We start from the raw sequence: 21,878 nt of genomic DNA, 5'->3' as shown, positions 1-21,878 counted from the left end.
AGTCCTCACTCTCTTCCACTTGGAAGGCTTGTGTCCTTGTGTATGGAGGGGCGTCCTGGGGACAGCCCAGTGCTGTACGTGCCACATTTGTAAGGGCGACAGTCCTGTAAATTCTTGAAACTATTCCTGGCAATGCCAGTAGTGGGTGGTGGTTGGATAGAATCTCGTCAGGGTCAGCACAGGGGCAAAAGTGAAGTTCTGAGTGAAGACTTCTTTTTGTTTTGTTTCGTTTTGTTTTGTTTTGTTTTGTTTTGAGACAGAGTCTCATTTTGTTGCCCAGGCTGGAGTGCAGTGGCACGGTCTCAGCTCACTGCAACCTCTGCTTCCTGATTTCAAGCGATCCCCTGATAGCTGGGATTACAAACGTATGCCACCATGCCTGGCTAATTTTTGTATTTTTTTGTAGAGGCAGGGTTTCACCGTGTTGGCCAGGCTGGTGTCAAACGCCTGACCTCAAGTGATCTACCTGCTTTGGTCTCCTACAGTGCTGGGATTACAGGTGTGAGCCACCACGCCCGGCCCTCTGAGTCAAGATTTCTGAGGGAAACTGTCCAGGTGTCCTAAGAGGGCTCCGGGAGGAGGCACAAGCCCAGGTGCCAAGCACGTGGCTGGCCTCTGATGCTCACCCCAAGTCTTAAATTGCATCCACGTTCCCCAGGCTCTTCCTGTGCTGTTTTGCGCCTGTGGAAGAGGCGCCCTCTGATGCCCTTCCTCGCCCTTTGCGAGTGTGAGGACACTGCTGTGCCATCATAAACAATGACAAAGCAACATGACAGCAGCCTCCACATGGCCCGATGGGCTTGGTTACAGCCAGGGCAGCTCACGGTCCGTCCCGTGCTGGAGCAGTGGAGTTAAAGTGACTGAAATTGTCATGTCTTGTCATATGTGTTCTGACTCAACCTCATGCTCATGACAGTGTTTTCATTTCTATTTGTGTCCTGCTTCTCCCACCCCTTTGCTCCTCCCTGTGAATATCTCCCCGAGAATGATTTTCATTCTCCATCAAGAGACAGCTTCATAGGAAGCTATGATGACCTGCAAGTCTGATCCCATGCTGTTTGTTAAACACAGGTGTTGGTAAGGACTTCCAGCAAAATAGAGGTAAGGGTGGGTGGAGCCCTGTGGGGAGCCAGGCAGGCAGTAGTTGGGCCGATGGTCATGTGCCGATGGCACCTGCAGCCACCAGTGTGTGGCCTTCTCTGGCACTGTTGGCTGAAGACAGACTTCCCAAGTAACTTTTTTTTTTTTTTTTTTTTTTTGTTGGTTTTTTTGAGACAGAGTCTTGCTCTCTCGCCTAGGCTGGAGCACAGTGGCGCGATCTCAGCTTACTGCAACCCCCACATCCCGGGTTCAAGTGATTCTCTTGCCTCAGCCTCCCGAGTAGCTGGGATTACAGGTGCACACCAACATGCCCGGCTAATTTTTTTTATTTTTTTATTTTTATTTTTTGAGATGGAGTCTCGCTCTGTCACCCAGGCTGGAGCGCAGTGGTGCGATCTCAGCTCACTGCAAGCTCCACCTCCTAGGTTCATGCCATTCTCCTGCCTCAGCCTCCCGAGTAGCTGGGGCTACAGGCACCCACCATCACGCCTGGCTAATTTTTTTGTTTTTTGTTTTTTTGTATTTTTAGTAGAGACGAGGTTTCACTATGTTAGCCAGGATGGCCTCAATCTCCTGACCTCATGATCCACCCGTCTCAGCCTCCCAAAGTGTTAGGATTACAGGCGTGAGCCACTGCACCCGACCATGTCCAGCTAATTTTTGTATTTTTAGCAGAGACAGGGTTTCACCATGTTGGCCAGGCTGGTCTCAAACTCCTGATCTCAAGTGATCTGCCGGCCTTGGCCTCCCAAAGTGCTGGGATTACAGGCGTGAGCCACTGAACCCGGTCCCAGGTGACTTTTTGATGCTCATGTCTTTATGCTTTTCTCAGGCCACCATTTTACCTCCTTATATCAATTATGGGGAGAAGACTGTGGATTTCTCTCTTGTTAATTTTAATTCTTGTTTTGAGTATGTGGAAGCTCTGTTGTTACATGTGTACACATTACGATTGTAATGTCTTCCTAAAAATTCACCCTTTTCTGTCTTGTAGTATTCTGTCCAAAAACACACCTCTTTGTTGTTTTTGTTTTTGTTTTTTTGTTTTTGTTTTTTTGTTTGTTTGTTCGTTTGTTTGTTTTGAGACAGAGTCTCACTCTATCGCCAGGCTGGAGTGTAGAGGCGCGATCTCAGCTCACTATACCCTCCGCCTCCTGGTTTCAAGCGATTCTGCTGCCTCAGCCTCCCGAGTGGCTGGGACTACAGGCATGTCCCACCACACCCGGCTAATTTTTGTATTTTTAATAGAGACGGGGTTTCATTATGTTGGCCAGGCTGGTCTCGAACTCCTGACCTCATGATCTGCCCACCTCAGCCTCCCAAATTTTTGGGATTACAGGCGTGAGCCACCGCACCCAGCCTCGTCTTTTATCAATACAGTCATTCCAACCTTTGTGTGCATTTTGTCTGGTGTATCTTTTTTTATTCGTTTTAGTTTTTTTTTTTTTTTGAGACAGACTGTTGCCCAGGCTGGAGTGTGTGGCACAGTCTTGGCTCACTGCAACCTCTTCCTCCCAGGCTCAAGGGATCCTCCCACCTCAGACTCCCAAGTAACTGGGAGTACAGGTGCACACCACCATGCTGAGCTAATTTTTGTATTTTTTGTAGAGATGGGGTTTCGCCATGTTGTCCAGGCTGGTCTCGAGTTCTTGGGCTCGAGTGATCCACCCGCCTCGGCCTCCCAAAGTGCTGGGATTACAGATGTGAGCCACTGCACCTGGCCTACTTTTAATCTGTTCAAAGTAAAATGCATTTTATGTGGACAGCATATAGTTGGCAGTTTTTTTTTTTTTTTCTTTTAAGACGGAGTCTCACTCTGTTGCCCAGGCTGGAGTGCAGTGGCACGATCTCAGCTCACTGCAACCTCCGCCTCCCAGATTCGCGCCATTCTCCTGGCTCAGCCTCTCCAAGTAGCTGGGACTACAGGTGCCCGCCACCACGCCTGGCTAGTTTTTTTTATGTTTTTAGTAGAGACGAGGTTTCACCATGTTAGCCAGGATGTTCTCGATCTCCTGACCTCGTGATCCGCCTGCCTCGGACTCTGAAAGTGCTGGGATTACAGGCGTGAGCCACCACACTGGCTTTTTTTTTTTTTTTGAGACGGCGTCTTGCTCTGTCGCCCAGGCTGGAGTGCAGTGGTGCGATCTCCACTCACTGCAAGCTCCGCCTCCCAGGTTCATGCCATTCTCCTGCCTCAGCCTCCCGAGTAGCTGGGACTACAGGCATCTGCCACCACACCCAGCTAATTTTTTGTATTTTTAGTAGAGACAGGTTTTCACCATGTTAGCCAGGATGGTCTCGATCTCCTGACTTCGTGATCCGCCCACCTCGGCCTCCCAGAGTGCTGGGATTACAGGCATGAGCCACCACGCCTGGCCATAGTTGGCAATTTTTAATCCATTCTGATAATCTCTGCCTTTTAGTTGCAGTGCTGAGTCTATAAATGTTTAATGTAATTACTGATGTGGTTGATTTAGGTCTTCCGTTTCACTGTTCATTTTCCATGAGATGCATCTGGTGGTCATGGTTCTGCTTTTCCTTTTTTCTTGTGTTTTTGGATTATTTGAATGTTTTCTAGAAGTGATTTTAATGTATCTATTGACTATTAAGTTATTCCTTTTTGCATTGTGTTTTTAATAGTTGCTCCAGGGATTAAAATACACATTCTTGGCCCGGCACGGTGGCTCAGGCCAGTAATCCCAGCACTTTGGGAGGCGGGTGGATCACCCAAGGTCAGGAGTTTGAGACTAGCCTGGCCAACATGGGGAAACCCTGTCTTTACTAAAAAAAAAAATAAAAAAATTAGGCGAGCATGGTGGTGCATGCCTGTAATCCCAGCTACTCGGGGGCCTGAGGCAGGAGAATCGCTTGAAACCGGGAAGCAGAGGTTGCAGTGAGCCGTGATCACGCCACTGCATTCCAGCCTGAGTGGCAGAGCGAGACTCCGTCTCAAAGAAAAGAGAAAAAAAAGAATACACATTCTTAACCTTGTCTTTTATCAGTACAGTCTACTGAGAGTCACCATGATGCTGCGTTGTGTAAACTGTGACCTCTCTCTGACTGCACAGGTGCTTTTGTCACCTCCCCTTCGTCTTCTGTGCTGCAGTTTTCATAGACTAGACATCACATCCGCCTCCTGCAGTGTCAGGAGATTTGCTTTGGAAAACATGTATTTGAAAGAAATTGAGGAAAAATGGCCTTATACTTGCCATTTCTGGTGCTCTTCATTTCTTCCTGAAGATATGAGTGTTTGGCGTCATTCCCTTCAGCGTGAAGGATCTCCTTCAGCATCTCTTGCTGTGCTGCACACATTTTCTCTGTTTTTTTGAAAAGTCTTTATTTTAGCTTGATTCTTGAGGAGTATTTTTGTGGCATAAAAAAGTCTAAGGTGACAGGTTTCGTGTTCAGGATTTAAAGATGTTTAAAACCCTTCTGTGCAGATTTTATGATCTGTTTTGTCTTGGTGTTGGTTTCCACTGATTGTGTTTTCTCTTCGGCAGGGGTCACGTTTTCCTGCTTATTTATGGGTCAGCTGGGTGCAGGTTGCATCCTGGACACCATGAGTGATAGATTTGGAGACTCTGGGTTCTGTCCTGCTCCTCTGGAGAGTGTTGGTTTTCTGTTGCAGCAGGCAGTTCACTCGGGTGACTTCAGACTCCATGCTCCCCTGCGTCTGTGCTGGGCTGCGGCGTGGTGTTAATTCAGCTCTTGTAGCTTTAGCCGGCTTGCTTGCTTTTGGAGTCTGCCCCTCTTACGTACAGATCGGGGTCAGCCTGAGACGTGGGCGGGGTTCATTCCCAGGCGTTGCAGCTCTCTTTCCTCCCTCACCCTCCAGTTCCTCTGGCTCACATGAAGGATTTGGGATTTCTGTGTGTAGGGCACGGACAGATAGTACTCTTACTGAAAAGCTGGAAAAACAGCAATGGCCCAGTGCCGTTTCTTCCTTGTGAGTGTCCAGCCCTCTCCAGGGTCTGTCTGCTTGTGGATCTCTCCACGGCTTTCGGGGTTTTTTTTACATTCTGTTCAGTTCATAGTGGTTGTCTCTGGAGGGCTGGTCTGGCGAGGTGCACAGGCATCACCAGAAGTAGGACCCTAAACTTTAGTAACTTAATTTTTAAAAAAGGAGTTGAGGTCAATCTTATATGCCTTTTTTTGTTTGTTTGTTTGTTTCTTTTTGATGAGTTCAGTAGTTTATTGACCTACTTTCTTTCTCTTTGAAAGTCCTAGTCAGGCACAGTGGCTCACACCTGTAACAATCCCAGCACTTTGGGAGGCTGAGGCAGGCGGATTCCTTGAGCTCAGGAGTTCAAGATCAGCCTGGGCAACCTGCAGAACCCTGTCTCTATAAAGGATTGCTTGAGCCCAGGAGTTCGAGGCTGCAGTAAGCTGTGATTGTTCCCCTGCACTCCAGCCTGGGCGACAGAGCCAGATCCTATCTCAAAAAAAAAAAAAAGATTAGTATATTTGCCCTCTGCATTCTCCTTCATCCCCCTCTGCACAGGATCCCTTTACAGTGTGCCTTGCAGTTCATCCACCCCTTGCTCAAGGTCTTTCATTGTCCTGGCGTTGACCTTGTACAGATCGGGAGCATCACACCATCGGCTGCTCTTGCCTCCTGGGCATCCGGTCGTGCTTGGTGCAGTGGCCCAGAGCTATCTGTGGGGTTGGCGTTCCCCTAACAGAGGCCTGCGGCCGATCTGAGTCCTGCCACTGGTCTTGGTCTGAACAAAGAAGCCTCCAGCTGCTGCCTTTGCTCGGCTGATGTGTGCTGCCTTCGGTTGTTGGTTGCTGTCAAGGCCATGGGCTCCAGAGATAAAGAATAGTCGGTTCTCGGTGCCAGGATGTAGGAGGCATTTTATTTAGTTTTAGACTTGTCTACTTTAGGTTTCTTCCATTGTCATCAACATGAGAATCATTCCCGTTGCCGTGTACAGCGTAATGGGTGTGAATCATTCCCGTTGCCGTGTGCAGCGTAATGGGTGTGTGTGGTGAAAGTTGCCTGTCTTCAGAGGTGGGTTTGGGTTGTCTCTTCTGATAATCTCTTCCATTAGCATCTTTCCTCCTAAATGAAATTATGTTGTCTGTAGGTAAAACACAATCTAATTGAAGACCACCAGGAGGAACTAAATAATGCTAAGCAAAAGACTGAGCTGATGAAACAGGAATTCCAAAAAAAAGAAATGGACTGGAAAGTTATGAAGGAGGAGCTACAGCAGGAAGCTGAGGAGAAGTTAACATTGATGCTTCTTGAACTGAGAGAAAAGGCTGAATCCGAGAAACAGACCATTATAAACAAGTTTGAGCTTCGAGAAACTGAAATGAGGCAGCTTCAGGACCAACAGGCAGCCCAGATCCTGGATCTGGAGAGGTCCTTGACGGAGCAGCAGGGCCGCCTGCAGCAGCTGGAACAGGACCTCACTTCAGACGACGCCCTGCATTGCAGCCAGTGTGGGCGGGAGCCGCCGACAGCCCAGGATGGGGAGCTTGCCGCGCTCCACGTGAAGGAAGACTGCGCCCTGCAGCTGATGCTGGCCCGGAGCAGGTGGGTTTGCGGTGACGCCATCTGTAGTCCCTGTGAGGCCAGACACCGTGGAGGGTAGAAGGTGGGCAGGCTCTTGGGAGAAGGCGCTGTGGGCTCCCCTGGGCGAAAAGGTCTGGAGGGAGCTGGAACAAGGTGTGGTGCTTTAGGTTTTCAGCCTAATTGCAGTGGGACAGGTTTGTGCTCGGACGGGCAGGTTGGCAGCTGCCGCCCCGAAGCCCCGCAAGCCTGTACTCCCTGGGTGGGGGTCGGGGGTGGGCATCAGTCATTGTCTCTGTTGTTCTTGGTATGTTTTAAGATTTAAACAGCAGAAGCTGAACCTCTTTTATAGGTGTCATAAGGACATGGAGTTTATCCACTAAGCGTTTTTGTGTTTTTTTAACTTAAACAGGTGATTTTTTAAAATAAGCACGTTTTTCTAAAACATACACACTCTTCTTTGAAGTTTTCAAGAGGTTTAGAAAGTGATTGCATTCTTTGCCTGTGGGTGCTGACCCTTTTTTCGAGCCTCAGTCCCTGGGCTGTGCCGTTCCTTCTCATCTGTCTGCCCCACCCAGCCCTTCCCTAGCAACCAGGGCCGCACAGGGCCCTGCTCAGGGATTGGAGAAACTCACGTTCAGGTCACTGGGGCTGCATGAACACGAGCAGGATGCTCTTCTTACCAGGCTACGACATGCACTTTGTGGTGGAGCTGAACCAAGGAGGCCCTCAGGAGAGGCTTCCAGGCGCAGAGGTGTCCGTGCCTCTTGCCATCTATCCTGTGTCGCCAGCGCCCATTGGAGGCCTTGGCATTTTGCAGGACCCTCCAGCTCCAGGCTCTTTGGCCTCCTGATGGGAGCAGGTCCTTCTGTGAGGACTCTCCCTGCCTCTGTCTTTGGCCCTGAGTGCCGCCTGCACTTCCTTAATTCACTGCCATGGGGTTCTATTCACTGCCATGGGGTCTCTTCATTCACTCCCATGGGGTTCTGTTCACTCCCATGGGTTTCTGATCACTGCCGTGGGGTTCTATTCACTGCCTTGGGGTTCTGTCCACTGCCTTGGGGTTCTGTTCACTGCCATGGGGTTCTGTTCACTGCCGTGGGGTTCTGTTCACTGCCATGGGGTTCTGTTCACTCACTGCCGTGGGGTTCTATTCGCTGCCATGGGGTTCTGTTCACTCCCATGGGTTTCTGATCACTGCCGTGGGGTTCTATTCACTGCCTTGGGGTTCTGTCCACTGCCTTGGGGTTCTGTTCACTGCCTTGGGGTTCTTTTCACTGCCATGGGGTTCTGTTCACTGCCGTGGGGTTCTGTTCACTGCCATGGGGTTCTGTTCACTCACTGCCGTGGGGTTCTATTCGCTGCCATGGGGCTCTGTTCACTGCCGTGGGGTTCTGTTCACTGCCATGGGGTTCTCAGGCCTCACCCTCCCCATGGACCCCCATGGGTAGTGCCCCTTCCTTGCTGAGGAGCAGAGATTGCCTTGGGATTCTTGGTTGGGACCTGGCTCGGACCCTGTGGTGTGAGTAGGAGGTTGGTTGTGCCTGCCGTGCGTGGCTCTGGTGGGGATGTGTGTGTGCCAGCGCTGGTTCCTACCTGTGGTCTGTGACCTGGTGACTCCCATGGCTTTGGCCTTTGGCCTCTGGGCTCCTCTGGCTTCATGGGGCCTCTTCACTCTCCCACTTACTATTTCTGGTGGTCAAGGGAAAAGTAGTAAGAGCAGTTAAAATCCCGAAATGATGACCTGAACAGTTGAAGTGGCGTTTCCTCTGGGAAACTGACTTGGCTTTTGCAAGGGTCAGTGCTTCCTGGTGCGTGTTTAACTGTCCTGTGTTCACTTTGTTGCCACAGGTTTTTAGAGGAACGTAAAGAGATCACCGAGAAATTCAGTGCGGAACAAGATGCCTTCCTGCAGGAGGCCCGGGAGCAGCACGCCCGCGAGCTGCAGCTCCTCCAGGAGAGACACCAGCAGCGGCTCCTGTCAGTGACGGCGGAGCTCGAGGCCAGACACCAGGCCGCGCTGGGCGAGCTGACAGCCTCCTTAGAGAGCAAGCACGGGGCTCTGCTGGCCGCACGTGTGGCCGAACTGCAGACAAAACACGCTTCTGACCTCAGCGCTCTGGAGACCAGACATCTGTCCAGCCTTGATTCTTTGGAATCCTGTTACCTGTCTGAATTTCAGACCATCCGTGAGGAGCACAGGCGGGCCCTAGAGCTCTTACGAGCAGACTTTGAGGAACAACTGCGGAAAAAGGACTCTCTTCACCAAACGATTTTGACTCAAGAGTTGGAGAAACTGAAGCGGAAACATGATGGGGAGCTACAGTCTGTGCGGGACCGCCTGCGAACCGAAGCGAGCACAGAGCTCGCCGGAACCGTGGCTCACAAGCTGCAGGGAACGCACCAAGTAAGGCACCAGGGCCCTGCCCCAGCCCAGGGCAGGCCTCTCCCCACGGCCTGTGTGTTTCCACTGCGTGTCACATGTCTGCGTGCTTGCTGTGTGTGCCTGTGCAGGTGTCTGTGTGTCTCACAAGCTGCTGAGATCAGTGGGGACTTCTGGTCTCTTTGTGAACTGGGCTTTTTTTTTTTTTTTTTTTTTGAGCCGGAGTCTCACTCTTTCGCCAGGCTGGAGTGTAGTGGCGCAATCCTGGCTAACTGCAACCTCCGCCTCCTGGGTTCAAGTGATTCTCCTGCCTCAGCCTCCCAAGTAGCTGGGATTACAGGTGCCTGCCACCATGAGCAGCTAATTTTTGTATTTTTAGTAGAGACTGGGCTTCACCATGTTGGCCAGGCTGGTCTCGAACTCCTGACCTCAGGCGATCCACCTGCCTTGACTCTCAGAGTGCTGGGATTACAGGTGTGAGCCATGGCACCCAGCCTGAGCTGGGCTTTAAAACACTGAGTTGAAGGGTTATTTTGATCACAGGCACCTTGTTAAAGGCTTTGCTCTCATATGTATGTGGGAGGGCCTAGACCTTGGTGTGAGATTTTGTGGGCTTTGGAGTATTCCTCAAGGCTGACCGGCACCTCTGCAGCAGACTTGATTTCCAGGCTGCTGTGGGAAGATCTGATGGTCATGTTGTGTATTCAGAGCCTTGGTCCTCTCCTTTATTGATATTTCCTGAAATAAAACCCTTTTGCCACATTTCAAGAGCAGTGATGGGCCAGGCACAATGGCTCACGCCTGTAATCACAGCAGTTTAGGAGGCTGAGGCAGTTGGATTACTTGAGCCCAGGAGTTTGAAACCAGCCTGTGGGCTACAAAGAGTAAAAACAATTCACTGGGCCTGGGGGCACACACCTGTAGTCTCAGCTACTTTGGAGGCTGAAGCAGGAGGATTGCTGGGATACAGGCACGTGCCACCACACCTCACTAATTTTTATTGTTTTGTCTCCCAGACTGGTCTTGAACTCATGGGCTCAAGTGATCCTCCCGCCTTGGCGTCCCCAAAGCCCTGGGATTACGGGTGTGAGCCTCTGCACCTGGCCAGTGTAGTTACTTTTTCAATTTTTAAAAATCTTGTGTGTCAGAATATGTGTAAGCACTGGTACCAAATTGTGTCAGAAGAAGCCAGACCGAGCAGTCAGAATCCCCCTTGGATTCCCAAGGTGGCCGCGGAGGGGCCTGCACACACAGCACATGCAGTCACAGCACACGCACATACGCAGCACGTGCGCACAGACAGCACACGCACACACGCAGCATACACACACAGCACGTACCCATACAAGGCACACACACACAGCACATGCGCACACACAACACGTGCACATGCAGCACATGTTTTCATGCAAGGCACATGCACACACAGCACATGCTCACACACAGCACACACACAGCACATGTGCACGCACACGGCACATGTGCACGTGTATAACACATGCACGCACACAGCACATACACATAGCACATGTGCACACAGCATGCACACACAACACATGCTCATACACACAGCACATGCACACACGTAGCACACACAGCACATGTGCCCATACAAGGCACATGCACACAGCACATGTGCACACACAGCACATGCACATACATAGCACACTCACACACAGCACATGTGCCCATACAAGGCACACACACACGGCACATGGTCACGCACAGCACATGCACGCACACACAGATCACATGCATGCATAGAGCACATGCGCACACACAGCACATGCGCATAGTAGCACATGCATACACACATCACATGCACACACAACACATGTGCCCATACAAGGCACATGCACACACGTGGCACATGGTCACACACAGGACATGCTCACACATAGTACATGTGCGCACACACAGCACATGTGCATACACAGCCCATGCACATATGCAGCACACTCACAGCACATGTGCCCATACAAGGCACACGCACACACAGCACACACACGCACAGCCCATGCACACACACAGCACACGCATAGCCCATGCACACACACAGCACATGCATATACACAGCACACAGCACATTCACACACACAGCACTTGAACATACACAGCACATGCTCACAGCACATGCGCACACATACACAGCACATGTGCATGTGTAGCACATGCATACACACAGCACACAGCACATACACATAGCAGATGTGCACACAGCACGCACACACAACACATGCACACAGACATGTGCACATGCTCACACAGCACATGTCCATACAACACATGTGAACATTCACAGCACATGCTCATACACACAGCACATGTGCACACACAGCACATGCACACACCACATGCACACACAGCACACATGCGCACACACAGCACATACACATGGCACGTGTGCACACAGCACACACACAACACGTGCACACACAGGGCATGTGCTTACACAGCACATGCTCATACAGCACATGTGAACATGCACAGCACATTCTTATACACACAGCAGATGCACACATACACAGCACATGCATATGTGCACACAGCACATGCACACACACACACAGCACATGTGCATATGTCATTCTGCATGTCGTCCTGCAGGCTGAATGCCTGGGGCCTTCCTGCTTCTGTGTTCTGGGTCTGTACGATCTTCTGGCCTTTCTGTGGGGGGAGGGTTAGAGTCTGGAGCACTTCAGAAATAATTGATAATTTATTTGAAGCATTGTGTGCAAATTTTAGGTGATTTGTTTTTGTACATACGGTTTCAACGGGGTTTTAAACAAGGACATGCTAAGATCTCATTTCTAGCCATAAAGTAAGGCGTTGAGCCTGAAAGGTTTGCTTGGTGAAGAGGGACTGCTCCTGAGAATGGGTGATGCAGCGCCGGATTCTGAGGTTAGAACTGACTTGTTTCTTCACATGGACAGCTCTGGGTGCTGCCCAGTGTGGACACTGGCCCCTCAGTCCTGAGGCACAGCCCTGAGATGAGACCTGCACCCTGCTGGGTATCGTGTGGGTCTGTCTTCTCTGGAAAAGTCAGATTCTGTCTCGCTTTTCCAAGGACTCATGCTAAAGAAATTCTGTCCATTTTATCTGTGCATAGCACAAAGAGGTGTTCATTTTCTGAAGTCGTGCGTCACTTGCGTCCTTTAACCTGTACTTTTGTTCTTCTAGGGTGACTGTTTTTGTGTTGTTGTTGTTTTGGAGAGAGGATCTTGCTCTGTCGCCCAGGCTGAAGGTAGTGATGCAATCACAGCTCACTGCGACCTTGAACACCTGGCCTCAAGTGGTCCTCCTGCCTCAGCCCCTTCAGTAGCTGGGACTACAGATGTGCACCACCACGCCTGGCTAATTTATTTTTTGTAGAGATGGGGTCTCATTGTGTTGCCCAGGCTGGTCTTAAATTCCTGGCCTCAAGCAATCCTTTTGTCTCAGCCTCCCAAAGTGTTGGGACCGTAGGCGTGAGCCACGCCTGGCCCGGACTATTATCGGAATACTCCTAGAGTGTCTTTGCAGTATTTTTCTAGTTGAGGTACAAGTTTGCGCGAGTAAGTTATCTTTTTACTTTGCTGCTAAGGATGTGCATGTCAATACTCATTTTTTTTTTTTTGAGACAGGGTCTCGCTCTGTCTCCAGTCTGGAGTGCAGTGGCGTGATCTCGGCTCGCTGCAACCTCTGCCTCCCTGGTTCAAGGGATTCTCCTGCCTCAGCCTCCCAAGTAGCTGGGAATGCAGGCATGCGCCACCCTCCCAAAGTGCTGGGATTATAGACGTGAGCCACTGCGCCCAGCCTTAGCTTTATTTTGTATTTTTTTATTTTTGATGGAGTCTCGCTTTGTCGCCAGGCTGGAGTGCAGTGGCATGATCTTGGCTCACTGTAACCTCCGCCCCCCCGGTTCAAGTTATTCTCCTGCCTCAGCCTCCCGAGTAGCTGGGATTACAGGCACATACCACCACGCCTGGCTAATTTTTATATTTTTAGTAGAAACAGGGTTTCACCATGTTGGCCAGGCTGGTCTAGAACTCCTGACCTTGTGATCTGCCTGTCTTGGCCTCCCAAAGTGCTGGGATTACAGGCGTGAGCCGCTGTGCCTGGCCGCTCAGATACTCTTTTATGTGATTGTTTTGGTGTAGCTGATTTCACAGAAGAAAACAGTTGGGCTGTGGGGAGGTGGGATGTACTGTTAATTTTATATTATGTTTTTTGGGGCAGATGGCAGTATTTGCAGAAATCGAATAACTCAGCAGGCCCCTGGTCCCACTGGTTAGTGGGGTACACACTCAATACATCAGTCCCCCTCTCCTCCTGATTGTTCAGAAGCAAATCCAAGACACCATGTGTCTGCAAGTGAGGTGTTTTCCCCCAGTACAGCATAACCGTGATCCATTCTCACCTAAAACATCCGCAGCGATCCCTGCATTTCATCACAAGCCCAGCCCATGTGCCAGTCTCTTCTGGCTGGCTCACATCAGGATCTGCTGGTCACTGTTCCCTCGTTCCTGCAAAGCGTGTTGGTAGATCCACAGGCCTGTGATTGGTGAGAATGCTTCTTGTATGGTGGCCACTCCTCTCCTGGTCTCCTGGTCTTTCCTCAGGCTTTACCCCGTGAAAAGACTTATACAAGCTGGCCGCAGTGGCTCACGCCTGTAATCCCAGCACTTTGGGAGGCCGAGGCGGGTGGATCACCTGAGGTTGGGAGTTCGAGACCAGCCTTACCAACACGGAGAAACCGTGTCTTTACTAAAAATTCAAAACTAGCCAGCCGTGGTGGCACATACCTGTAATCCCAGCTACTCGGGAGGCTGAGGCAAGAGAATCGCTTGAACCCGGGAGGCGGAGGTTGTGGTGAGCCGAGATCATGCCATTGCACTCCAGCCTGGGCAACAAGAGCCGAAACTTTGTCTCAAAAAAAAAAAAAAAAAAGTTACACAGAGCCCTGCCAAGCCCTGATGGGAGTGTTTTGGGTCATTGTCCCAGAATAGCTGGGATGTCCTGTTCTTCCCCTGTGGCGATGCTTTATCTGAGCCTCAAATATCTTTGCACCTGTTGGAACAGCAGTCACTTGTCAGCAGGGCGACTTGACCTACGCTTGTGGGGTGATTGGATTACTTTCCGGAATACCGCCCTTGGGAGTTTGGTTGTGAGGAAAGTCCTCTGAAAACGTAAGCTTGATTTCTTTTTGATAGAAGTGTGTATCCCATAAGATTCCCCCGCCCTGCCCTGCCCCGCCTGTGCTGGTAACACACGCAGAGCTGAGTGCAGAAGTGAATCGCATGCGGCCGGTGTGGGGTGCTCAAGGCGGTGTCATCTTTTCTTGGATTGAAAACCCAAATCTATTCATAGGTTAATTATTTTAAATATTAAGATAATATTAATGTTGGTTTAGATAGCGTTTGAATGTCCTGAATGCATCCTCAATTGAATGTCTTTGCCTTCTGACATTGGTATTCTCTGTGCATGCCACTTACTTATGATTAAAACATACGTGATATTTTTCTGTAATTGTGTGGATTTTAGAAAAACCTGAAAATAACTTTTTTTAAAACATCTTTTTTGATACTGACCTCACAACTTAGAACATGGTCAATTTAAAGAGTTTTATTCCAGGCTAGAGCCTCTGCCAGGGGGTTGCAAGAAGAAAACCTCCTTTGAGCCGGCCCGGTCAGATTGAGGGGTGGCTGAGGACACACGCTTCTGCTCAACATTGCGGCCGAGCTGAGGCCCTGGGCCTGAGGGATCACACGTGGGGCACTGGCCGTCCCACTGCTGGGCCTGCATGCCTATGACCTGTCCAGCCCTGCCCGATGTCTCCTGGGGGCTGTCCCCCTGCGGGGAGCCACCTCATTTGGCCTCCACCACCTCCTATGTCCTCTGCAGGTCTGCCGAAGGCCTGAGAGTGTGCAGGCAGGACAGGGCCAAGCGTGGACAGTTAGGGTGGCTCCCCTGGGTGCGAGGTGGTACCTGCAGGTGGTGCTGTGCCTTGAAACAAAGCGAAGGTCAAGACTGGACACGTGGAGCTTCCAGCTGCCAGTGGATGGAGGGAGTGCCGCCTCTGTCTGCCGTGCCCGGGCATCCTGGTGCAGTGTTGGCCCTCCCTGGCCAGGGTTCTCTGTGGAGCCTGCCCTCTACCCTCTCCGTCTGCAGTGTGTGACTCTGGGATCCAGGAGGCCGCGGGGCTAGAGCGTGGCACCAGCTGTGCTCCTGAGTGGGGCGTAGCTTGGGGCGCCTGGGGCTTAGGACAGGCTCCGCAGGCTGTGGAGGTGTCCGATGTTCTTGGGCTCCCGTGTTGGCCTCAAACAGAAGTTTGATTTTCTCATTGTTACACAGTAGGCCTCTATGAGAGATTTTTGTCCAAAGAGAGTAAGTAGTCTGTGGCTCAGAAAGATGTTCAAAGGACCACTGATTTCAGCCTGGGACTCTTGCCACCTCCTTTGCTGGGCACGGGGAGTGCAGAGGTTTGCCCTCGGGCCCCACAGGCTGACACTGTGAGTGCCAGGAGGGAAGTGCCTGATCTGTGCCTTGCTGGGCCTGAGGAGCCCGTCCACTGTGTCTGAGCATGAGCCGTTGTGGGCACCATGGTGGCGCCTGGTCTTGAGGATTAATTTTCCTGTTTTCCCAGTCTCTTGGCCTCTGTCCTGCTGGGTGCACTGGCATTTGGGGTTTTGTTCTTGAATTCACTGGCATTTTGTGGTTGGTGTACACAGAACCAGCATCCCTGTTTGGACCTCTTACTCCTGGCCCGCTGCCCCCTCCCTGGCTGTTGGTCCAGATCAATGCGTCTGTCCCCCGGGAGACGCACTGCTGATGGTTGGGGTATCAGCAAGGTAATTAAAGTTCTTTGGAAACTTTGTAGTGTGCACAGCTCAGAAGTTAATCTTAAGTCCTTCCTTTCAAACAGATGGAACTAAATCAAATCCAGGAGAGAAAGTTTATTAAAGTGAACTGTACTCACAATTCCAAATGGTCTTGAGACCTTGAGAGTGACTTTAGTGTTGTACCATGTGAACCTGTTTCTGGTTCCTGTGACTAAGATGCAGATGCACAGCCCACCTGGCACCTTCAGCAAGTTCCAAGCCGGCGCTGGGGGCACCCGATCCTTCATCCTTTTCCTCCCCATGGCTTATCACACGAAAAAGGTAGAGAATAAAGGTCATTTCTGGTGTCAAGGATTCCATGTGTTTATTGAAACTGTTGCCCCAGTTACTTCAGAAAAGGCACTCACTCAGTGTTGACGTCTTCCTCCTCCTGAAGCTGGTGGAGCCCCAGCCCTCAGCCCTCCAGGCCGTGCTGGGCAGGGAGCGGGAGCCGGCACTCCACCCCAGCTGTCCTGGAGCAGCAGGTCTTCTTTTCACGTGCCAAGTTAAAACACAAAGTAATTTCATTGTCTTAAAACTGAGCTTTTTCTAGGCAACTTTTGTCAGGCCTTTTTATATTTAAATCTGCTGTTTAACATACCTTTTCTGCCAAGAATCTGTCATCACTTATCTTAGAGCTGAGAAAAGTTTATTCTAAAATATTTCATCACGTCAAAAAGAAACCCCCAGTGGCTCGTGCCTATAGTCCCAGCACCTTGGGAGGCTGAGGCAAGAGGATTGCTGGAGCCCAGGAGTTCAAGACCAAAAATGAAAAAATAATAAAAAAATTAGCCTGGCATGTTGGCGTGCCCATATGGTTCCAGCTACTCAGAAGGCTGAGGTGGGACACTGGAGCCCAGGAGGTTGAAGCTGTAGCAAGCTAACATCGCACCACTGCACTCCAGCCTGCACAACAGCAAAACGTTGTCTCAAAAGATAATAAATGAAAATTGAGGAAGAAAAGAAGAAACCCCCCCTCGTTAGCATTTACTCCCCATTGTCCCTTCTCCCCCGGCCCTGGTGATCTGCCGACTGCTCGCCGTACCTGTGGGCGTCCTACGTAAATAGACTCAGTGTGTGCCCTTGGTGTCTGCTGCTTTCACTTTGTGTGTTTCCCAGGTTCACACACGTTGTAGCATGTGTCAGTACTTGCTTGATATTTGTTTTCTGCGTATCTTACGCCCTTTTTGTTCCTGTATTCCTCCATTACTGCCTTTTTTCACTTTAATTTCCTTGATGTTTCCTTTACCGTACGGTGGTCGCCACTTACCCTCGGGATGCATTCCAAGACCCCCAGTGGGTGCCTGAAATCGTGAATGGTTCTGAACCCCTTATACGCTGTTTTTTCCTATACATACCTGTCATCAACTTTTACCTTAAAGGAGTCACCCTATGGTGTCTCTGGCATGTCTGAATTGCACTGTCATCAACTTTTAACTTAAAGGAATCACCCTATGGTGTCTCTGGCATATCAGAATTGCTCCATCATCAACTTCTAAAGGAATCACCCTGTGGTGTCTCTGGCATATCTGAATTGCACTGTCATCAACTTTTAAAGGAATCACCCTATGGTGTCTCTGGCATGTCTGAATTGCACTGTCATCAACTTTTAACTTAAAGGAATCACCCTGTGGTATCTCTGGCATATCAGAATTGCTCCACCATCAACTTCTAAAGGAATCACCCTATGGTGTCTCTGGCATGTCTGAATTGCACTGTCATCAACTTTTAAAGGAATCACCCTATGGTGTCTCTGGCATATCTGAATTGCTCCGTCATCAACTTTTAAAGGAGTCACCCTATGGTGTCTCTGGCATATCTGAATTGCTCCGTCATCAACTTTTAAAGGAATCACCCTATGGTGTCTCTGGCATATCTGAATTGCACTGTCATCAACTTTTAAAGGAATCACCCTATGGTGTCTCTGGCATGTCTGAATTGCACTGTCATAAACTTTTAAAGGAGTCACCCTATGGTGTCTCTGGCATGTCTGAATTGCACTATCATCAACTTTTAAAGGAGTCACCCTATGGTGTCTCTGGCATGTCTGAATTGCACTGTCATCAACTTTTAAAGGAATCACCCTATGGTGTCTCTGGCATATCTGAATTGCACCGTCATCAACTTTTAAAGGAATCACCCTATGATGTCTCTGGCATATCTGAATTGCACCGTCATCAACTTTTAATTGAAAGGAATCACTCTATGGTGTCTCTGGCATATCAGAATTGCTCCGTCATCAACTTTTAAAGGAATCACCCTATGGTGTCTCTGGCATATCTGAATTGCTCCGTCATCAACTTTTAAAGGAGTCACCCTATGGTGTCTCTGGCATATCTGAATTGCACCGTCATCAACTTTTAACTGAAAGGATTCACTCTGTGGTGTCTCTGGCACGTCTGAATCGCAGCATCACCTCTCTTGCGCTTTGGGGCCGTTATTAAATGAAATAAGGGTGACTTGAACACAAGCACTGTGATGCTGTGACAGTTGGTCTGATCACCGAGATGCCTGCGTGTGGGCAGGTAGTGCTTGCCACGTGGATAACGCTGGACAGAAGGATGACCCCCGGCCTGGCCTGCGAGATTTCCTCACACTGTTCAGCTTGGGGGCAGGCAGTTTAACACTCATAAGAGTTGTTTACTTCTGGAATTTTTCATATGGTATTTTCAGAATGAGGTTGAACACAGGTAACTGAAACCGCAGACAAAGGGGACTGCCATATATTGAGTTATTTTCTTAGCGCTTGCCCTGAGCATTACAGCAAGCACCTTCTAACAATCTGGTTTGGATTAATACCAACTTAATTTAAAAAGGTTACAAAACCATTTGCTAATGTAGCTTCATTCCCTCATCTGCCCTTTGTGCTCATATTGTCGTACCATGCACAACTTTCTTTTTGTGCTTGTTACTTTACGCACGTGTCTTTTAAATCAGGAGGAAGAACAGTTATAAACAAAATGCATGTTGTTTTGTCTCCTGTTTTCTCTGTGTCGTTACCTGCGCTACTGCTGCTTGTTTCTTCCTGGGAATTCAAGTCTGGTGCCTTATGTTTCAGCCCGAAGGACTTCCTCTGGGATTTCTTGAAGGACAGGTCTGCTAGTGATGAATCCTCTTAGCTTGTGTTTTTGTGGGAATGTCTTATTTCTCCTTCATCCCTGAGAGATCATTTCCTGGATGTGGGCTGCAAGATCCACAGGCTTTTCCTTCAGTGCTGCGTGGGCTCCACTGCCTCCCCTGTCATCCGGGGCCGCGTGTCGTGAACCGCGCCCGTCCTCCCGGGCCGCCTGTTGTGAACCGTGCCCGTCTTCCTGGGGCTACCCATATGCCTGCTGCGCACTGGCTGGCCTCAAGCTTTGTCCTGAACCCTGCTGAGGTTTGGCTGTGATGGGTGAGGCGTGGGTCTCTGTCAGTTTGTCCTACTTGGAGTTCATTGAGCTTGTATGTGGGGATTATTATTATTATTGTTATTTTCATCAATTTAGGAGGTTTTTGGCCATCGTGTCTTCAAGGGTTCCCTCTGCCCTTTTCTGTCCCTCTCTCTGGCTTGAGGGTGCCCCACGGGCCTTGGAGACTCTGCTGAGTTTTCTTCATGTTTCTTTCTGTTCCCTGACTGGATCGTCATAATTGACCTGTCTTCCTGCGTGTGAATTCTGTCTTCTGCCTGCTTGAGTCTGATGCCGAACCCCTCTCTAGTGATTTTTTTTTCAGTGATTGTATTTTTCAGCTCCAGATGTCAAGGGAGCTCTATTTCAGTCTTTCTCTCTGCTGAGGGCCCTGTGTGTGTTGTGCCCTCAGGGCTCTGGCGGGCGGTGGACAGCCTGGCCCTGGCCTTCACCCCTGCTGTGCCAAGCCACAAGTTCACTGCAGCCAGCCCAGGGCCTCTTGGGCCTTCCCAGTGTGGGCACAGCCCTGCACGTGTTCACACCTTGTAGAGTCCCAAAAGATGTCAGAGCTTTTCAGAGCCCCCTGTGGACATCTCATTCTCAAGTGTTTTCTTTTGTTTTTCCGGCAGCCCCTTATTAGTCCCAACTGGTTTCTCTACTGCGGGCAGCTGCAGCTGTTAAACACTTGACACTGGCTGTTTCCAACCAATGCCTTGGGGTAGAATTTTTTTTTTTTTTTTTTTTGAGATGGAGTCTCTCTCTGTCACCCAGGCTAGAGTGCAGTGGCGCGATCTCGGCTCACTGCAAGCTCCGCCTCCCGGGTTCACGCCATTCTCCTGCCTCAGACTCCCAAGTAGGTGGGGCCACAGGCGCCCACCACCACGCCCGGCTAATTTTTGTATTTTTAGTAGAGACGGGGTTTCACCATGTTAGCCAGGATGGTCTTGATTTCCTGACCTTGTGATCTTCCCAAAGTGCTGGGATTACAGGCGTGAGCCACCGTGCCCAGCCAACCCTGGGGTAGAATCTTTGACACCGAGAGCTCTGACCCAGTCACGGCAGCAAGGAGCCCGGCAAGTGGGCTCAGGCAGTTGTGCATGGAAATTTTGGGGTGCTCCAAATCCATTCTGTCCCCCACCCCACCCCAGCAGCTACTGGTTTTCAGGGCTGTTAGATTGGAGAGGAGATATGGAGTCAGGGTAAAGTTAAGCACCTGAAGTTTGTTCTGATGGACACTCAGCCTGTGTTTTCCATAAACACTCTTCGGATGTTTGCAAACCTGACCAGTTTTCCACAGCTCTGAAAACATTGGTTTTGATGGTTTTTACCACTCTTTCTTTTATAGAGGAACAGATTTTGGAGGTCCTTACTTTGCCATTCTAGAAGTGCTACCTCTGGAGGTTTAAAAAAAAGCTTATTTCATTAATTTAATTGGCCAGGTGCAGTGGATCACACCTGTAATCCCAACACTTTTGGAGGCCAATGTGGGCGGATCACTTGAGGTCAGGAATTCGAGACTAGTCTGGCCAACAGGTTTTGGTAGAAACCCTGTCTCTACTAAAAGAAAAATTACAAAAATTAGTTGGGTGTGGTGGCAGGCACCTATAATCCCAGATACTTGGGAAACTGAGGCAAAAGAATCCCGTGAACCTGGGAGACAGAGGTTGCAGTGAGCTGAGATCACACCACTGCACTCCAGCCTGGGTGACAGAGAAGAGTCCTTCCAAAAAAAAAAAATCTGTGTGTGTGTGTGTATAGAATTTAATTCATCTGTTGAACCTTATTTAAAAGTTTTTGTTATTTAGAAAGAAAGAAGGTTTAATCTTTTAAAAGGGAAGGAACCTGGGTTTCCAAATATCTTGGGTTTTCATGGCTGTAATCTCTTGATGATGAACTTCTTAGTGTGACAGAAATGTTACAGGAGCCATTTGGGAATGGTAGTGAGCAGTTGCTTATGACATGCATCTGTCACCAGTGCGAACTTGTGTCTCCTTAAGTGTTTTATCCCCGAAACCAGGACTTCGTGTTCCCAGTGAAGTCCTTGAACCCATGTTTTCTGTGATGGGGGCTGTGGTCTGGTTCATCGCGGCTCTTGGTGCAGAGTGGGGGCTCCCTGCATATCTGCTGAATGTGCTGAATTCTGGCTAACAGCAAAGAATGTATTTTTCTAGCTTACTGGTATTTTTTATTGTTATTGATGTGTACAGGGTGAATTTGGAAGTGAAAAGAAAACTGCTTTGCATGAAAAAGAGGAGACACTTCAGCTTCAGAGTGCGCAGGCACAGCCTTTTCACCAAGAGGAGAAAGAGTCTTTGTCTCTGCAGCTTCAAAAGAGGAATCACCAAGTCCAGCAGGTCTGTGGAATACGCCGTTCCCTTGTGATAAGACGTGTATAGCATAAAAATCATTTTCACTATTTCAGTGCATAGTTCAATTGCAGGAGTGCACTCATGGTGTTGTGCATTTACAGTGTTGTGCATTCAGTGGCGGAAGCGCATTCACAGTGTTGTGCATTCAGAGACAGAAGAGCATTCACAATGTTGCGCATTCAGAGATGGAAGAGCATTCACAGTGTTCTGCATTCAATGGCGGAAGTGCATTCACGGTGTTGTGCATTCAGTGGTGGAAGT

The 21,878-nt window shown here is 49.6% G+C and overlaps 1 protein-coding gene across 13 annotated transcripts in view; it reads left to right on the top strand.

The window, feature by feature from the left end:
• The window catches only part of PCNT (pericentrin), a 118,980-nt gene that overhangs the window by 35,358 nt on the left and 61,744 nt on the right, over window positions 1–21,878 (top strand). For 10 of the 13 annotated variants that reach the window (XM_055280027.2, XM_055280032.2, XM_055280030.2 and 7 more), the window contains 3 exons: window positions 6,189–6,643; window positions 8,471–9,026; window positions 21,456–21,602. In XM_055280027.2, the coding sequence (XP_055136002.2) occupies window positions 6,189–6,643; window positions 8,471–9,026; window positions 21,456–21,602 (1,158 nt within the window). The remainder of the gene's footprint in view (window positions 1–6,188; window positions 6,644–8,470; window positions 9,027–21,455; window positions 21,603–21,878) is intronic. The other 3 variants (XM_063640407.1, XM_063640403.1, XM_063640408.1) reach the window with 1 other exon arrangement.

The sequence above is a fragment of the Symphalangus syndactylus genome, chromosome 5, assembly GCF_028878055.3.
Source record: "Symphalangus syndactylus isolate Jambi chromosome 5, NHGRI_mSymSyn1-v2.1_pri, whole genome shotgun sequence".
In the NCBI taxonomy this organism is placed as follows: Eukaryota; Metazoa; Chordata; class Mammalia; order Primates; family Hylobatidae; genus Symphalangus; species Symphalangus syndactylus.
Note: the sequence above shows the minus strand (reverse complement) of the source record. Positions and strands in the feature narration are given on the sequence as shown.